A 15,392-nucleotide genomic window follows, 5' to 3' on the forward strand; every position below is an offset into this window, starting at 1 on the left:
CTCAATCCCTTTGTCTTCCAAGTACCTATCCAAAGCTTCCTTGAACCTCTGTAGCGTGCTCCTGTTTATCACATCCTCTGGTAGCGCGTTCCATGTATCCACCACCCTCTGTGTGAAAAAGAACTTCCTGGCATTTGTTCTAAACCTCTCCCCTTTCAATTTCTCTGAGTGCCCCCTTGTACTTATTGATCCCCTTAATTTGAAAAATCTGTCCCTGTCTATTTTTTCTATGCCCTTCATGATCTTGAAGGTTTCTATCATGTCTCCTCTAAGTTTCCGCTTTTCCAGGGAGAAAAGCCCTAGCTTTTTCAGTCTGACAGTATATGAGAGGTCCTCCATGCCTTACATCATACCTGAGTCTTGTCTCCTTTCACCTTCATCCTATGGTTCTTCATTTCAGAATTTCCTCTTAATCGAGTGATGCCTGTCTCCTATGCATTTATTTCATGGAGATAGTTAAATGTCTCTTATCATATTTCCCTCTCTCACTTTAAAGTATACATATTGAGATTATCTGTCCCCATATTACCCATCTATCTGTCCCCGTCCTAGCATCCCTCATTTCATTTCGAGTCACAATCTTTGTAATTAGCACTTAATCCTGTAACACTCCTGGAAATGTCCAGTTGACCTCTTTCGTAATTCGCCTAGATTAAGGCGGGATTGAAGTTGTTAATGTATTGTAATATCCCCATATGCTTGACAAAGACAGGTGATCATTTTAGGAGCCATACTCTGGTCGTTTTAATCTTTCAAACAAAACTAAAATATGAAACCCTTTGAAACCAACCACAAGCAGGTTGAAAAAAAATTGTAGAATCTTTACCATCCTCCCCCCTCCCCCCCACTCAGTACCTAAGTAAGCTGTTGTATGTTCAAGGTAACTAATGTGGTTAAAAAGATGTTTGGGGAAGTTCCCGGAGGAAAGGTACACTTAAAAAAATTATCTAGACCAATTCAGGAAGCCTTTGTTCGTCCCTGGAAAGGAGCTATGAAAAATCTGATCTGCTGGGTAGTTGTGACTCAGGAGTAGCCACTGTCAGACATTTTGCTGAGCTCACGGGACCTTGATCTGACCAACATGGCCTTTCTTATGTTCTTTTTATTCATACTTCTGCTATAGGTAGGAAAATACTACTTGAAACTGGCAGAAGAGCAGGATGAAGAAGTAAATAATTGCACTGCTGTAGCGTGGCTGATTGAAGCCGCAAAGCAGGGACGGAGGGAAGCTGTCAAACTGCTACGAAAGTGTTTGGTGGACAGAAGAGGTATATTTTATGAGCATTATTTTCATTTTTTTGGAACTGCCATTCTGTTTTAACAAAGAATATGTTAAACATATTTAGTTTTATGTTACTCATATTAAACTCAAGAATCTCTTAAGTGCTTCCTAATTCTTTGCGGGGGGGGGAGTTCTGTCTACCATTTGTAAGTTGGCTATCCTATGGGCGGGATCTTAGATATCTGGCCTTAGGCCCCTCCCACAGCTTTGGAACCAGCTGCCTGGCCAGATAAGATCACAAAACTCACTGATGTAATTCTGAAGATAAGTAAAGACCCACCTCTTCAACTAAATGTACATCAATTGACGGACCTTCTATGTACTCCATGTCCTTCCCGCTTACATCCCTGATCTTCTGTAATTGTTAATTTTACTGTGAATGTTTTCTTTGCAACCCATTCTGAACTTCCGGGAGGACTGAATAGAAATCAAAATAAATAAATATGGGCCCCAAAGTGCGGACTGAGTCAAAAACTGGTTGAGTGGAAAGCAGTAGAGGGTAGTGGTAAATGGAGATTGCTCTGAGGAAAGAGATTTTACCAATGGTGTGACACAAGATTTGGCTCTTAGACTTGTTCTTTTCAACATTTTTGTAAGAGAGATTGCCGAAGAGCTGTCTGGTAAAATTTGCCTTTGTGGTTGATATCAAAGTCTGCAGTATAGTAGACACCCCTGATGGTGTGGATTACATGAGGAAGCTAATGAAGCTTGAAGAATGGTCTGGAATTTGGCTGCTAAAATTTAATGCTACCTACAGTGAAGAGCAACCTGTGACTGTGGCTGTGGTGAACTGATCTTTCCAGGGGTATGCCTCTTCACATCTCCTGAGAGATACTAAAGGCTGATGTCCGCCTTTATGGTTGGGGGGGGATTCACTACAATGGACACCCAGTCCAATGGACTCCAGTTCAGCAGAAGTGTTTTATGTTTTATTAAAACTTGTTATACTGCTTGTTCTTATTCCAGGTTCAAACAGTTTACAAATATCTAATATGTAGAAAAGAACTCCATTTTAAAATAGGACAGACCTATAGAAATACAAAAAAAGAAGATTTAAACATATTCTTCTCCACATGCAAACCCTGACCTTCCTGTATAAATTCTATATCACAGAATTCTCACTAAAGACCCATTTCCCTAATTATATATGGATTATTTCTGACAAAACTGTATCTTGTCCAAATGCTTCACGAAAGTAAAAAGCTTTCAGCGTGGTATTAAATGCTTTAATATTTACTTGGGACCTGGGTTGGCCACTGTTGGAAACGGGATACTGGGCTTGATGGACCTTCCGTATGTCCCATTGTGGTAGCTCTTAAGTTCTTAGCTACAGTATCATTCCTTCTAGAAACTCCTCAACCCTGAGATGTCCTGTCTTTATGTCCAAATTAGATTGTAAGCTCTTCTGAAAAGGAACTGTCTATTGAACGTAAAATATATAGTGCTGCGTATGTCTTTCAGCACTATAGAAATGATAAATAGTAGTAGTAGTAATCTCAATTCCCATGGCAAATGATTCCATAATAGTGGAGTAATAAAATAAAATTCTCTATTTCTCGTTGACTCCCTCTATTAGCTGAAGGAAGAACCAACCTGTTGTCTTGAATTGATCTCAAAATTCTAGTCGGTGTATAAGGAATTGTTAGAGTTTAAGTAACTGTGTTGTTGAAGAAAAAATGCTCTATGTGTAAGAACCAGTGCTTTAAACTGGATTCTAGTAGAAAAAATGACAACCAATGAAATTTAAAGTGGGGTGACTATCAAATTTCTTTTTAAAACCCAGTAATTTAATAGCAGTATTTTGAATCATTTACAATCTCCTTAAATTAATCTTTGAAAGATCCATGTATTTTATGATACAATAATCTAATTTGGAGATCAATAATGCATGAATTAGAGTATGCAAATTTTGTTCACGAAAGTACCCTCTCACTGCCCATAGAGTTTTTAAATCGCTTAGAACTCTGAACCATCTGTGTAACGCTTCAGGTGCTTGAGAAGTCTCTAGAAGGCAAGGCAGAGTCTTCTTTGACAGTGTGTACCAACATGTTAACATGTTGCATATGTTAACGGGCAAGAAGGCAACAGAAGCACCCCGTTGCGCCTAGAAGCTTAACTCCTTCTAGTGGACAGAAGCTCCCTTGCAGGCTCTCTCTTGGCCGCGCATGTAGCAGAAATCATTCAGCAGATTCTTGACCCGGGGGCATGGTCGCTGTCTCCACAGGTGTTCAATACCATAATTCGGCGGTGGGGACCTCCACTGTTTGATCTGATGGCTTTGGTGGCTAACTCTAAGATACCTCATTTTTACAGTCAAAGATTTGAGCTCGGAAGAGAGGGGTTGGATGCCCACTTCTTTGAAGATGCTTTCAATTCCAAACTCTAATATACCTTCTAAGCACCAATATCTGTCTTATCATTCCCTCTGTAATTCCTCCACCTGAGCGCAGTATATTGATGCACCTTTTTGTCCAGTTTGTCTTGACTGTCTCTTCTGTGTTTTGATGTATAGTGCTGCGTATGACTAGTAGCACTATAGAAATGATTTATAGTAGTCATGCATTTAGGCTGCAAAAATCTGAGGGCATGGTACAGTTTAAGGGAGGGGGAACTTTTGTACATGAAGGAGGAGTGTGACTTAGGTATAATAGCATGTGATCTTATGGTGGCTAAACAGGTTGAAAAAGTGACAGTGAAAGCTAGAATTATGCTTGGGTGTATGGGGAGAGGAATGGCTAGTAGGTAAAAGGAGGTATTGATAAGATGAGAGTCTATATAAGACTCTGAGACGTCATTTATAATATTGTGTACTATTCTAGAGATTACACCTTCAAAAAGATAAGTAGGATGGAGTTGGTCCAGAGGAAGGCTATTAAAATGGTCAGTGGTCTTCGTCATAAAGCATACAGGGACAGACTTTATTAATATGTACTGTATACCATACTTTGAAGGAAAGGCAGGAGAGTGGAGATATGATAGAGATATTCAAAAACAATCAGCAAAAAATTGTTATTAGCCTAGTGGTGGAGATACCCCATGAAAGTGCATTTATAATAGGTGGAGAAAAAGCCTCAACTTATCAACAATATACGGACGGCAACCCAATGAATTCTTAAGCCAGTCCTGTCTGTATCATAGGCAAAAAAACTCCACACTTTTTAAAATGTAACTTTTCAAAACGGGACCAAAGCCACCACTGTGCACAGGGAGCCAGAAAAAGAACAAAACAGTTCACTTATCTTCTGCCGATGGCAACAACAGCAGCGAGAAGATCTTCCTGCTATAGCATTTCTCATGCTGACAAAAGACAAGGAACTGGATGTCACCAACAAGGCTCTTGTTTCGCCGAACAACAGCTGCGTCAGGGCAATCACCTTCTCTCCTGCTCCGTCTCGCTGCTGTTGTTGCCATCGGCAGAAGATAAGTGAACTGTTTTGTTCTTTTTCTGGCTCCCTGTGCACAGTGGTGGCTTTGGTCCCGTTTTGAAAAGTTACATTTTGAAATGTGTGGAGGTTTTTTGCCTATGATACAGAACAGGACTGGCTTAAGGACTCATTGGGTTGCCATCCGTATATTGTTGATAAGTTGAGGCTTTTTCTCCACCTATTATAAATGCACTTCATGGGGTATCTCCACCACTAGGCTAATAACAATTTTTTGCTGATTGTATTTTTATTTTGTTATTGCGAGATATATCTTGAGAGATATTTAAATACCTATGTAGCATAAATGTGCACAAGGAAACTCTGGAATGAGAGGACATAAGATGAAGGTTAAAAGGGGATAGTCTCAGAAGTAACCTCAGAAATTTTTTTTTCACAGAAAGGGTGGTGAATGCTTGGAATAGTCTCCTGATGGAGGTGGAGACTATTCCAAGTGTATCTGATTTAAAGAAAGCTTGGGACAAGTATGTTGGATCTCTGAGGGCGGGGAGAGGATGTTAGATGGCATGGTTAGGCAGATTAGATATGCCTTATGGTCTTTATTGATTTTGTTGATTTCAATTAATGTTTTTGTGGCTACAGCTTGCTTTTTTTCAGGAATCCATTCTGTGCATTTCTAACAATTAAAAAAAATATTTATTGGTGTTTTTGCTGTCTGCTGTCTTGACTCTCCATATCATGATCCCTAGTTTATGCTTTTTCTTTTCTACTCTAGAGAAACTCCCATCTAGAAAAATCTATTCTCCAAGACCCTTCTGGTCTCCTCTGTCCTGGATAAAGTGTGCTGCACTGTATTTTCTTGTACTCTAAGAATACAACTTCTGACAGAAAAACCGAGTGCTGTTTTTGTGCTCTTTGTTCCCTATGTCATGTGTTTTGATGCTTGTCCTTTCTTTTAGGAATCACTTCGGAGAATGAGATGGAAGTGAGAAAGCTGTCTACGGAAACTGAATTAGAGAGGGCTGTGAGAAAAGCTGCCTTGGTTATGTACTGGAAATTAAATCCACAGAAAAAGAAGCGGGTGTCAGTGACTGAGCTGTTGGAAAATGTTGGGCAAGTCAATGCAGAAGGTTGGCATTCATTGAGAAATAAAATCCAACCTAATGTTTGGTATGACTGTACTGTATACCCCTTATTTTTGAAGTAATAACTTATGGTGCCTTTGTCCCATGAGTTTTACAGATACTGCAGAAAGCTACTATAGCTGATTACAATTATTGCTCCTTTTTTAGCTTTCTTGAAGGGAGAAATGAATGACTTTTCTCATGTGCTGTGTGCTTTTTAAACTTATTGTTCCCTCTAAGCTGAGCAGGTGTCCTCCAGCTGCATTGCTACCACTAGGGGGTGGAATATTTTCAGTCGCTAAGGACAGGTATGTTCCCTGGAGTCCTGCAGAACTTGCATGTCCCTCACAATTGAAAAATGTGACAGTAAAACAGCACCCTCTATTGGTGAGACTGTGGGTGGAGGACTCCTGCTCAGCTTAGAGGGAACAGTATTTAGCTATGAATTTTCATATGATCCAATAGAAATACTAAGGGATCCTTTTACTAAGCTGTGATAACGTTTTTAGCATGCGCAGAATTGCTGTGCAAGTTAAACCCACGCTACGCAGCTAGAACTAGCGCCAGCTTAATGCACATGGCAATTTAGTGCACACTAAAACTGCTATCGCAAACAACTGAAAACCTGGCTTTTCAGCAAATTGTAGCTCTATCCTTCCCCCCTTTCTCTCCCCCCCTTCTACACATAAGTTCATGTAATCCTTTTTCTTCTTCTCTACCCACTATTTTAAGTTCTTGTAAACCGTGTCGCGCTCCATTCTCATGGAGATGATGCGGTATATAAACTTAAGGTTTAGATTAGATTAGTAAAAGGAGCCCTATATAATTAGGGGTGAAAATGATAAAGCTGTTCAGGGCACAAAGTGCATTAAGGGTAATGAAATGATTGTAGTACCACCAGCAGACAAATGGCTGGGAAAGAGGGTTGTTCTCAAGACTGAGTATGAAGGTAAGAATAAGAGGGATGATGAGAAATAGAAATTGTAAGTGCCTGGACCACATGGAATCAAATGGGGCATTGATGTGGCCCTGCTGTTTGGAGCCTACAAAAATGACTGACATCACGGCACTCAATATGCTGGTATAAGTAATATATTTTTATTAGTAAATCAGTAACAGCTTACAAGAATAAATCTTTCAGCATATAGAGTGACAGAGCATAGATCATCAGGCCTGAGATCTCAGATCTTTCCTGCCTACATAATCAAAAGGCTGTCTTTTATACAATTCTTGATAGCCTGAGGCCATGTTGGTACATATCATATTGTTAGTTTTTATTGGTCACTTACAAACGTCATTACATTTATCAGTTTATTAATTGGTCACCATTATATGTGTCATACTGTAGCACGCCCTATTTACTAAAATAACTATCTACTCCCATCAAATGCCATTTTTAATATCAAATCATCAATTTTGAGCAAAGGTTCCAGTAAGGATCGGCCCATTCCAGGATGTATCTCGTAAATGATATATTTTTGTATTCTTGTCCTTATTCCTTCTTATGTTCACTTCCCTGTTCTTATGGCACTACAGCAGATGTGGTACCAGTTGCCATGTAAAAGAATAAGTTTTGCTTGGCTTGCTGATTTCAGCAAGCCTAGATTGTGCAAAGGCTGACAGCTTTAGTCAGAGCATCTTCAGCCATCTTAGGCCTTTAGTAGTGTTTATTGGCCTATTGTTCTGGGGGATTTTCAGGGGGCTCTGTCTTCATCTCTAGTTTAATAGAGGACTTAAAATCTTCACCTGTATACCTGTACAGGACTTTATCCTCCCCCTCCCTTATTAGCCTTCTATGGATGTGGTTTGAGTGAAACAAAAAAAAAAAAGTGTATTCATATTCATGGTAGTGATCTCTATGTTAGCCTTTCAATTTTTCATTTAAAGAGGAATTGGAAAAAATTCTTTAGTGCATTGCATGTTGAAATGGCAAAATTTCATATTTCATCTAGTAGATTTTATATCTTGTCAGGTGACCAAAAGTCACAGGGCCATTCTGTTAAAAACAATTTCCAGTGCAATAGGGATGGTATGCTGAACCACAGAGTTATTCATCGGTGCTTGCAAACATATTGTAGAAGTCAATCATAGCTTTTCAACTCCTCCTTCTCCACAGTCTCTACTGCCCTTTCAGTTCTTCCTTCTGCAAATGAGCATGAAGATGTCTGTCTGATAAACTCTGTTTATTTCTTTATTGTTTTGCAGTGTTTTTTCAGGTTTTCCCAGCTTTTTCGTGGATTTTTGTCACGCTGTCAGCGATCCTGGCTTAAAGGAACTGCTCTGCCTACTTGGAGAGGAGCAGACGTTTAAGTCTGCAGCTGGCAGATGTATCCTTCAGGGACCTGTACAGCCAGCCAGAAGATTTGTGAAGCTCGGGATTCTGTGCACTCAGTACTTGCTTGTTTCCTTGTCTTGGTCAGGAGCTTGAGCACAGGCTGTTAGGCTTCAATGGTGATCCTTCGAGGCGCTCAGGCTGCCAGCTGCAACTACGCCTCACCCCCCTTTTTTTTTCAGTGGCGTGCTTCATGATACTGGGGGTAGAGGATTAGTCCTTCGGCTGGCAAATGCACCCGTATTTTGATGATTGGCTCATCAGAGCACCGTCTTGAACGGAAGAAGAAAAGTGCTTGCGGTTGTGCAGAAATTAGAGTCTGGGCTGGATTGTGAACTTTCAAAAGAGCCACCTAGTTCCAGTACAATCCCTGGAATATCTGGCGGTCTTATTCAATACGGCAGAAGGCTGAGTCTTTTTTCCAGAAGCACGCAAACAGAAGCTTCATGGTCATATTACAGACCTGTTGTCCAAGCCAGTGCCTACTGATGCATTACCTTGGGTTGATGGCAGCCACATTAGAGGTGGTACTTTGGGCAAAGGTGCATATGTGCACCCTCCAGAACATGTTGTCTCGCTGGTCACTTGCAATTTCCACTTCCTTTGACAATGGCAACCAGAATCAGCATGAGCTGGTGGCTCCGCCCGCAGTCTTTATCAAAGGGAACCCTGCTCTGGATCTATTTCCTAGGCCATCCTAATGACAAATGCCAACTTATTGGCTGGGGGGCTCATTGCAAGTCATCCAATTTAACAATGGACTCCATCTTAGTGGAAATTGTCTATCAACAGGTTGTAACTGTGAGCCGTTCAGCCTGGTGCTGAATAACTGCAGTCTTTGCTGGAAGGCAAAGCAGTCTGTCTTCTCTGACAATGCCACTACAGTGGTCTGTGTCAACAGGCAGGGAGGCACCAAAAGCGCTCCACAAGTGGCCAGGGTGAACAATATTCAAGTGGATTATCTCAGAAAATAGGAGTTAAACCCGGGAGAGTGGTCGTTGTCCCTGAAAGCATTCCAGGCCATTGTGAGACGATGGGATTGTCTTCGTTCGACCTCATGGTGCCTGCAAAGAACAAAAAGGCAACTCAGTTCTTCAGCCAAAGATGCGAACCCAGAAGTGCAGGGCTAGACACCTTGGTTCAACTATGGCCAGAGACCGAGCTGCTATGTGTTCCCACCTCGGCCCATGTAAAGGCTTGGTGGTCCGCCGAATAGCAAATCACCTAGGAACGATAATTCTAGTAAGCACCAGTTTGGCCCAGGTGCCCATGGATCTTGTATACCTACAGAAGGAGCAAAGTCTCAGACTCCAGGTGCACCCAGACTTGCTCTCTTATGGACTGATCGCCCTAGAAGATCTGGGGCGCTTTGGCCTTACGGCAAGACTCAAGAGCACGTAGTGCAAGTCCAGAAAGGATATTCAGAAGTAGTTATTACTACTCTCCTTAGAGCCAAAAAATCAGTGATGATTTCAGCATATGCTAAGAAATGGAAGACGTTTCATGCTGGTACAGCAGTGAAAAATTAGAGCTGGGCAAAGCCCCAGTCTTGTTAGTGCTGGTGTTCCTCCAAGAGGTCCTTGGCAAGGAATTGGCAGTGGCTTCCCTTAAGGTTCAAGTAGCTTCCAGGGCCAAGAGAAGAGAGCTTTGCTAGTGGCCCATCCAGACATAGTTAAATTCTTGAAAGGTGCCCTGAGACTAAGGCTGCCAATCCGAGATCCATTTCCATCCTGGAATTTTTATATAGTCTTGGAAGGACTCAGCAGGGCTCTGTATGAGCCCTTACAGGAAGCCTATCTCATGGATCTATTGGTCAAAGAAGTCTTCCTGGTAGCAATTACTTCTTCTGCCAGAAGAGACTCAGAATTGCAAGCACTGTCATGCAGAGAGCCATTCCTCAGGATCACAGAAGCAGGAGTGACTTTGTGTACGGTTCCCTCCTTCTTAATGAAATTTGTCTCGATGTTTCTTGTCAGCCAAGAGGTTAGACAGTATTTCATCCAACAGAAGAAAGACAAGGCCTTAAAGGTTTTGGATGTCTAGAGAGTTCTCTTACATTACCTGGAGGTCATCTCTTGGATCATCTTCAATGTTTCATGTCAGCCAAGAGGTTAGACAGCATTTCATCTAACAGAAGAAAGACAAGGCCTTAAAGGTTTTGGATGTCTGGAGAGTTCTCTTGCATTACCTGGAGGTCATCTCTTGGATCATCTTTTCATGTTAACCAGTCAGGCAGGACGAGGCAGACCCGCTTCCAAGGCCACCATCTCTAGATGGATTCATAGAGCTAGAGGCTTGTTAATGTATTAACAATGTTACTGTTTCCTCATTGATTGTTTTAACTTCATCTGAGCAGATCAGAGCCATATTTTGGGGAAATTTCCAGTATCTGTCGCCAGCTTTGGTATGAACTGAAGGGGGCAGCAGAGATCGTGGAGAGGAGGAGGAGTTGAAAAGCTGTGATTGACATCTTCTGCAATATACTCGCAAGCACAGTTGGATAACCCTATGGTTCAGCATACCATCACTATCTATTGGGAAAGATATTATCAAGGTAAGAACCTAATATCTTTACATTCTCCAGGATAAACAAGCATAATTTTGTCACGTGTGGGTGATGTCATCCATGGAACCCGGTATAGACACTGCCAAGTGCACTGTCACTTTAAATCTTTAGGCAGTGCCCATACTGCTTACTTGCTGTTGCCTTCCCGTTGGACGTCATCGCACAGAACCATCAGCAGAGCAGATAAGCTGTGTCTTCAGTTTCTCCTCAGAATGTCAAACTTCAAAGTTGTTTCCTGTGTCTTCCTAATATTAGTTTGTCATTTTCCTCATAATTCATTTTTTTTTTCTGCATTTCCCTTGACTTTGGTTCAGTTCGGTCAACTTTGTTTTTGGCCTTATGGCCACTTCAAGACCTTTTTTCACCCCAGGGAGCATCAACTTTTCTTGGTATTCTTTTTATTCAAGCTCCTTGGGCCATCAAGCCCTTTGACTTTGTGTTGACTGGTTTTCCCTTCATGTCAAAGAAAGTGCCTAGCAGCTTCAAGAAATGTACTCAATGTAATTAGACCATTTCAGGTCCATAACTAGTGTGTTCAGTATGTAGATCCTGCACATTGGGACATTCATTGTGCTTTCTATCTTTATATACATAAGAAGACACTCAAAGCCTGACAACTCCAGCATGGAAAACATTTTGGTTTGACATTGAGTATGGCAGGAGATTTGGGACCCGATACACAGCCTGTATCAACACCGGCATCGGTGTGAACACTTAAGTAGAGAGCATCGACAGATAGACTCTCTTCAGAGACAGGATTCAACGACATCTTCCTCCATGCCTCATCCATCGGGGGAGGTATCATGTAAGTAAGCTAAGAAGCATAAACATTCCTCCCCTTCTAGACATGTCACGGTATCATTAGATGTCTACCTCTTCAACACATAGTAAGCATCAATGGACCATGCTCCATTGCTGGAGATCATGTTTCCCCCCAGGCATGCCTCACCATCAAGGTCTTCCATGCCCAGACAACATCCAATGCAGACTTCTTCCATGCTGATGTCTAGATCTGGGCTATACTCAAACAAGAGGTGGGACTACTGCAGATACAATCTGTACAAGTTTTAAAGGCCTCAGGATACATCAAGGTGTCGATTGAGAATGAGGTCTGCACCGATCCATTCACCATGTGCCATCATCAGTAGAGGAATTATCTCCTGATCAGAGCATCGACCCCCCCCCCCCCCGCCTCAGTGCTCCTCAGTTCAAAGTTGACAATCCTCTCAATGCACACTCCCTGATTCTTCTAGGAGAGAGTATCTTGAGGAGTCTGACTGTTATCTCAAACCACACTGATCAGGATATGCCAAATTTATCAGCAGAAGAATCCTATGGTATACCTTCTGATCCTTCTCTAACTCAAAGATGTAAATCTTCACCAGAGCACATATCCTTTACTGGCTTTATAAGGCAAATAGATCAAGCTTTTCTCATTAAAATGGGGACAGAGGAAGAGCCTCCATTCAGAGCTTTTTAGCTTCTTGACTATGAATCACCACCAAATGATTGTATGAAAGTGCATTTACATAGGGTCATTAAGGGTACCCCATTTAAGAACTGGGAGCCCCCTCTATCAGTCCAGATAGCTCCTAAAAATTGACACAATATACAGAAGCGTCCAGGGTTTGAGAGAACACAACTTTAACATCGCTCTCTCGTTGAATCTGCTCTAAAATGCTCACACAGTTCAAGGTCATATGATTCTGCTTCTCCAGGCAGAGAAGCCAAAACACGGGACTCTTTTGATAAATGTGTTTATCCTAGGACAACCAGGCAACATGTTCTCGTATGTGGGTGACATCATTTACGGAGCCTGGTACAGACAGTGCAAAAGTGTACTGTCACTTTAAAAAACATGAAAAGTCTCCAGACCGCCCTTACTGCACATGTGCTAGTGCCTTCCCATCCATCATCTCGTGGACCTCTCAGTTTTCTGTGGAACTGAGAAGCTATGTTTTTTGGAGTTTCTCCAAAGCCATAAAACTTTGGTATGCCAGTGCCTTCCCCTTTGTTTGTTTTTTTTACTTTTTCTTTATAGTTTTTATTATTATTCTTTTATCTTTCAGGTTCAGATTTTTTCATTTTTGAACGATTTTTCGTTTTGGGCCTTCAAGTTAATCTCGGCCTGTTTTCAGGCTAGGTGTGTCGAGTCATTTTGGATTGAGTCCTTTGATCTAGAGTTGGCGGTGTTCCCCTTGATGTCCATGTGGATTCAAGCGGTGCACCTGGTGTAGTAGGACTGTTTTGGTTACTGACCCACATAACTGTTGTATTTCCTCACCTGAGATGCTGTACTTGTCACCCTCACCTTTTGTTGCTCGTAATAGGACTGTTTTGGTTACTGACCCACATAACTGTTGTATTTCCTCACCTGAGATGCTGTACTTGTCACCCTCACCTTTTGTTGCTCGTAATAGGACTGTTTTGGTTACTGACCCACATAACTGTTGTATTTCCTCACCTGAGATGCTATTCTTGTCACCCTCACCTTTTGTTGCTCTCAATAGGACCGTTTACTGAAGATCGCCATGAACCTGACTCCGCCCCTGGAAGTCATCCCAGTAGCTAGCTTTAAATTGCTTGGCTCTTGCAGAACATGCCACAAAGGCACACACTTAAGGAGCATGACTTGCTCCTTGGTGCGTTCCTTCGTGCATTATCGTGAGGTGTTGTTTTCACACTTATTCTACTCTAAAATGCTTCTACTGACATCTCTCCTAATTCTTTTCTTTTGCACATACTCCTTCTCTCTCAATTCTCCTCCTAACTTTGCTGACACGGACTCCCAGATCCCTGTCATATGGGGACGGCGTCCTCATGCACACAATCCTCCTACCTCACACCATATGCTAGAGCCCGATGTCTACAATCAGTCCCCCTCAACTCTCCTCTCCCTCTCCATCGCTCTTCAAGCCCAATACGCAACAATCCTAAGTTAGGATTGTTTAAAGTTTGCTCCATTAAAAACAAACACCATCTAATCCACAATCTTATCCTACAACACAAATTCAAATCCTCTACCTTACGGAAATCTGGCTTTCTGAAGGGGAAGAAGCATACCTCCATCAGGCTTGCCCTAATGGCTACTCCTTTAAACTGCACTGCCTTGGTTTCAAGAAAGGAGGCAGCCTTGCAGTCATCCACCATTCTTCTATCCTCCTTAAACAAGAAACGCATTGCACGTTTTCAAAGTGCAATGTTGACCAGTAGAATATTAAGTTATAACTTTTACATGACATTTTACATGAAATCTCTTATTCTTTCTAAGAATAACACCTACCTGAAGATCATCTGGATTCATTTCAGCATGTTACAAATGATCTTCAAACCAGAAAATATACGACACGGTCCATTTTCAAGCTTTTGATATGACCTCAAGAACATCATCAGTGTCTGTAGCCATGTGTCAAATGAGCATGGCTTCAAATATCTGACCTTAGTGCACATATCCAGGAGATATTAGCTAATATCCCTTGCCTGTGAATTGACTTATTTGGAGATAAGATAGAGAGGCTACCCAAAAGATCAAAAGGCATGAAGACTCCATGACCGCATTATTGTCTGCAAAGTCCTCTAGAACACAAGCGTCTAAGCATTTCAAGTGGACTCTCTTCACAGTCTGGTGTCATTTTCACTTGTTGGAATCAAATAACTTGTCCTCTCCCGTCAGTTCTGGTCTATTTTCTCCACCTTTCTAACTTGACTCAAAACTACTTAAGTCAGAGTTCACCTTGGTACTATTACAGCTTTTCATACTCTTCTGGATAAAAGCCATTATCAGTACATCTGCTAGTTTCAGATTCATGAAAAGCCTTTTTCATACCAAACCACCAATCAAGCTTTGTCAAGTTGCTTGGGATCTTAATGTTATACTTTCCAATTAAGCCTCCTTTTGAAACACTTGCGTATGCATCTCTCAAACATCTCACTTGGAAAGTAATATTTCTCATATCTTTTGTATCTGCATGCCGAGTCAGTAAACTTCAAGCACTTGTGTCGGATCCACCTTATACAACATTATACCACCATCTCAAATTCCTCCCAAAAGTATCAGGACTCTGCTTCGTGGACTGGCTGGGGCTGGGAAAGCCATAGAGGCAGCTCATATAGTCCTTTTAAGCTTGGGAACCTTAGAAACCTAGCAAATAACAGGATACAAAAGGGAAACAGGTAGCTGGTTTTAAGAAAGGTTTGGACAATTTCCTGGAGGAAAAGTCCATAGTCTGTTATTGAGAAAGACATGGGGGAAGCCAATGCTTGCCCTGGATCGGTAGCATGGAATGTTGCTTTTCTTTGGGTTCTGGAATCTTGATACTCTTAGATTCTGGAATCATGCTACTCTTTGAGGATTCTGCATGGAATGTTGCTAATCCTTTGAGTTTTGACCAAGTATTAGGGACCTGGATTGACCACCGTGAGAAACAGGCTATTGGTCTTGATGGACCATTGGTCTGACCCAGTAAGGTTATTCTTATGTTCTTCTTATGTCATCTCAGAATGTCATCTGAACCAATCTATAGTTCTTCCTATCTTCTTTCCAAGACCACATGCTCACCCAGGTGAAGCTGCTCTTCATACATCGGGCTGTAAATGTGCTCTTGCTTATTACTTGGATCAGACCAAACCTCACAGAATTTGCTCAGCTGTTTCTGTCATTCGATCCAAACAGACTTCAAGCTTCTGTCACCAAGAGAACAATCTC

At 41.6% G+C, this 15,392-nt stretch overlaps 1 protein-coding gene across 5 annotated transcripts in view; it reads left to right on the forward strand.

The window, feature by feature from the left end:
- Window positions 1-15,392, forward strand: part of WFS1 (wolframin ER transmembrane glycoprotein) — a 111,075-nt gene that overhangs the window by 59,108 nt on the left and 36,575 nt on the right. For all 5 annotated transcript variants that reach the window (XM_033949687.1, XM_033949697.1, XM_033949677.1 and 2 more), the window contains exons 4-5: window positions 1,124-1,268; window positions 5,625-5,795. In XM_033949687.1, coding sequence (XP_033805578.1) covers window positions 1,124-1,268; window positions 5,625-5,795 — 316 coding nt within the window. The remainder of the gene's footprint in view (window positions 1-1,123; window positions 1,269-5,624; window positions 5,796-15,392) is intronic.

The sequence above is a fragment of the Geotrypetes seraphini genome, chromosome 1 (genome assembly GCF_902459505.1).
Source record: "Geotrypetes seraphini chromosome 1, aGeoSer1.1, whole genome shotgun sequence".
Taxonomy (NCBI): Eukaryota; Metazoa; Chordata; class Amphibia; order Gymnophiona; family Dermophiidae; genus Geotrypetes; species Geotrypetes seraphini.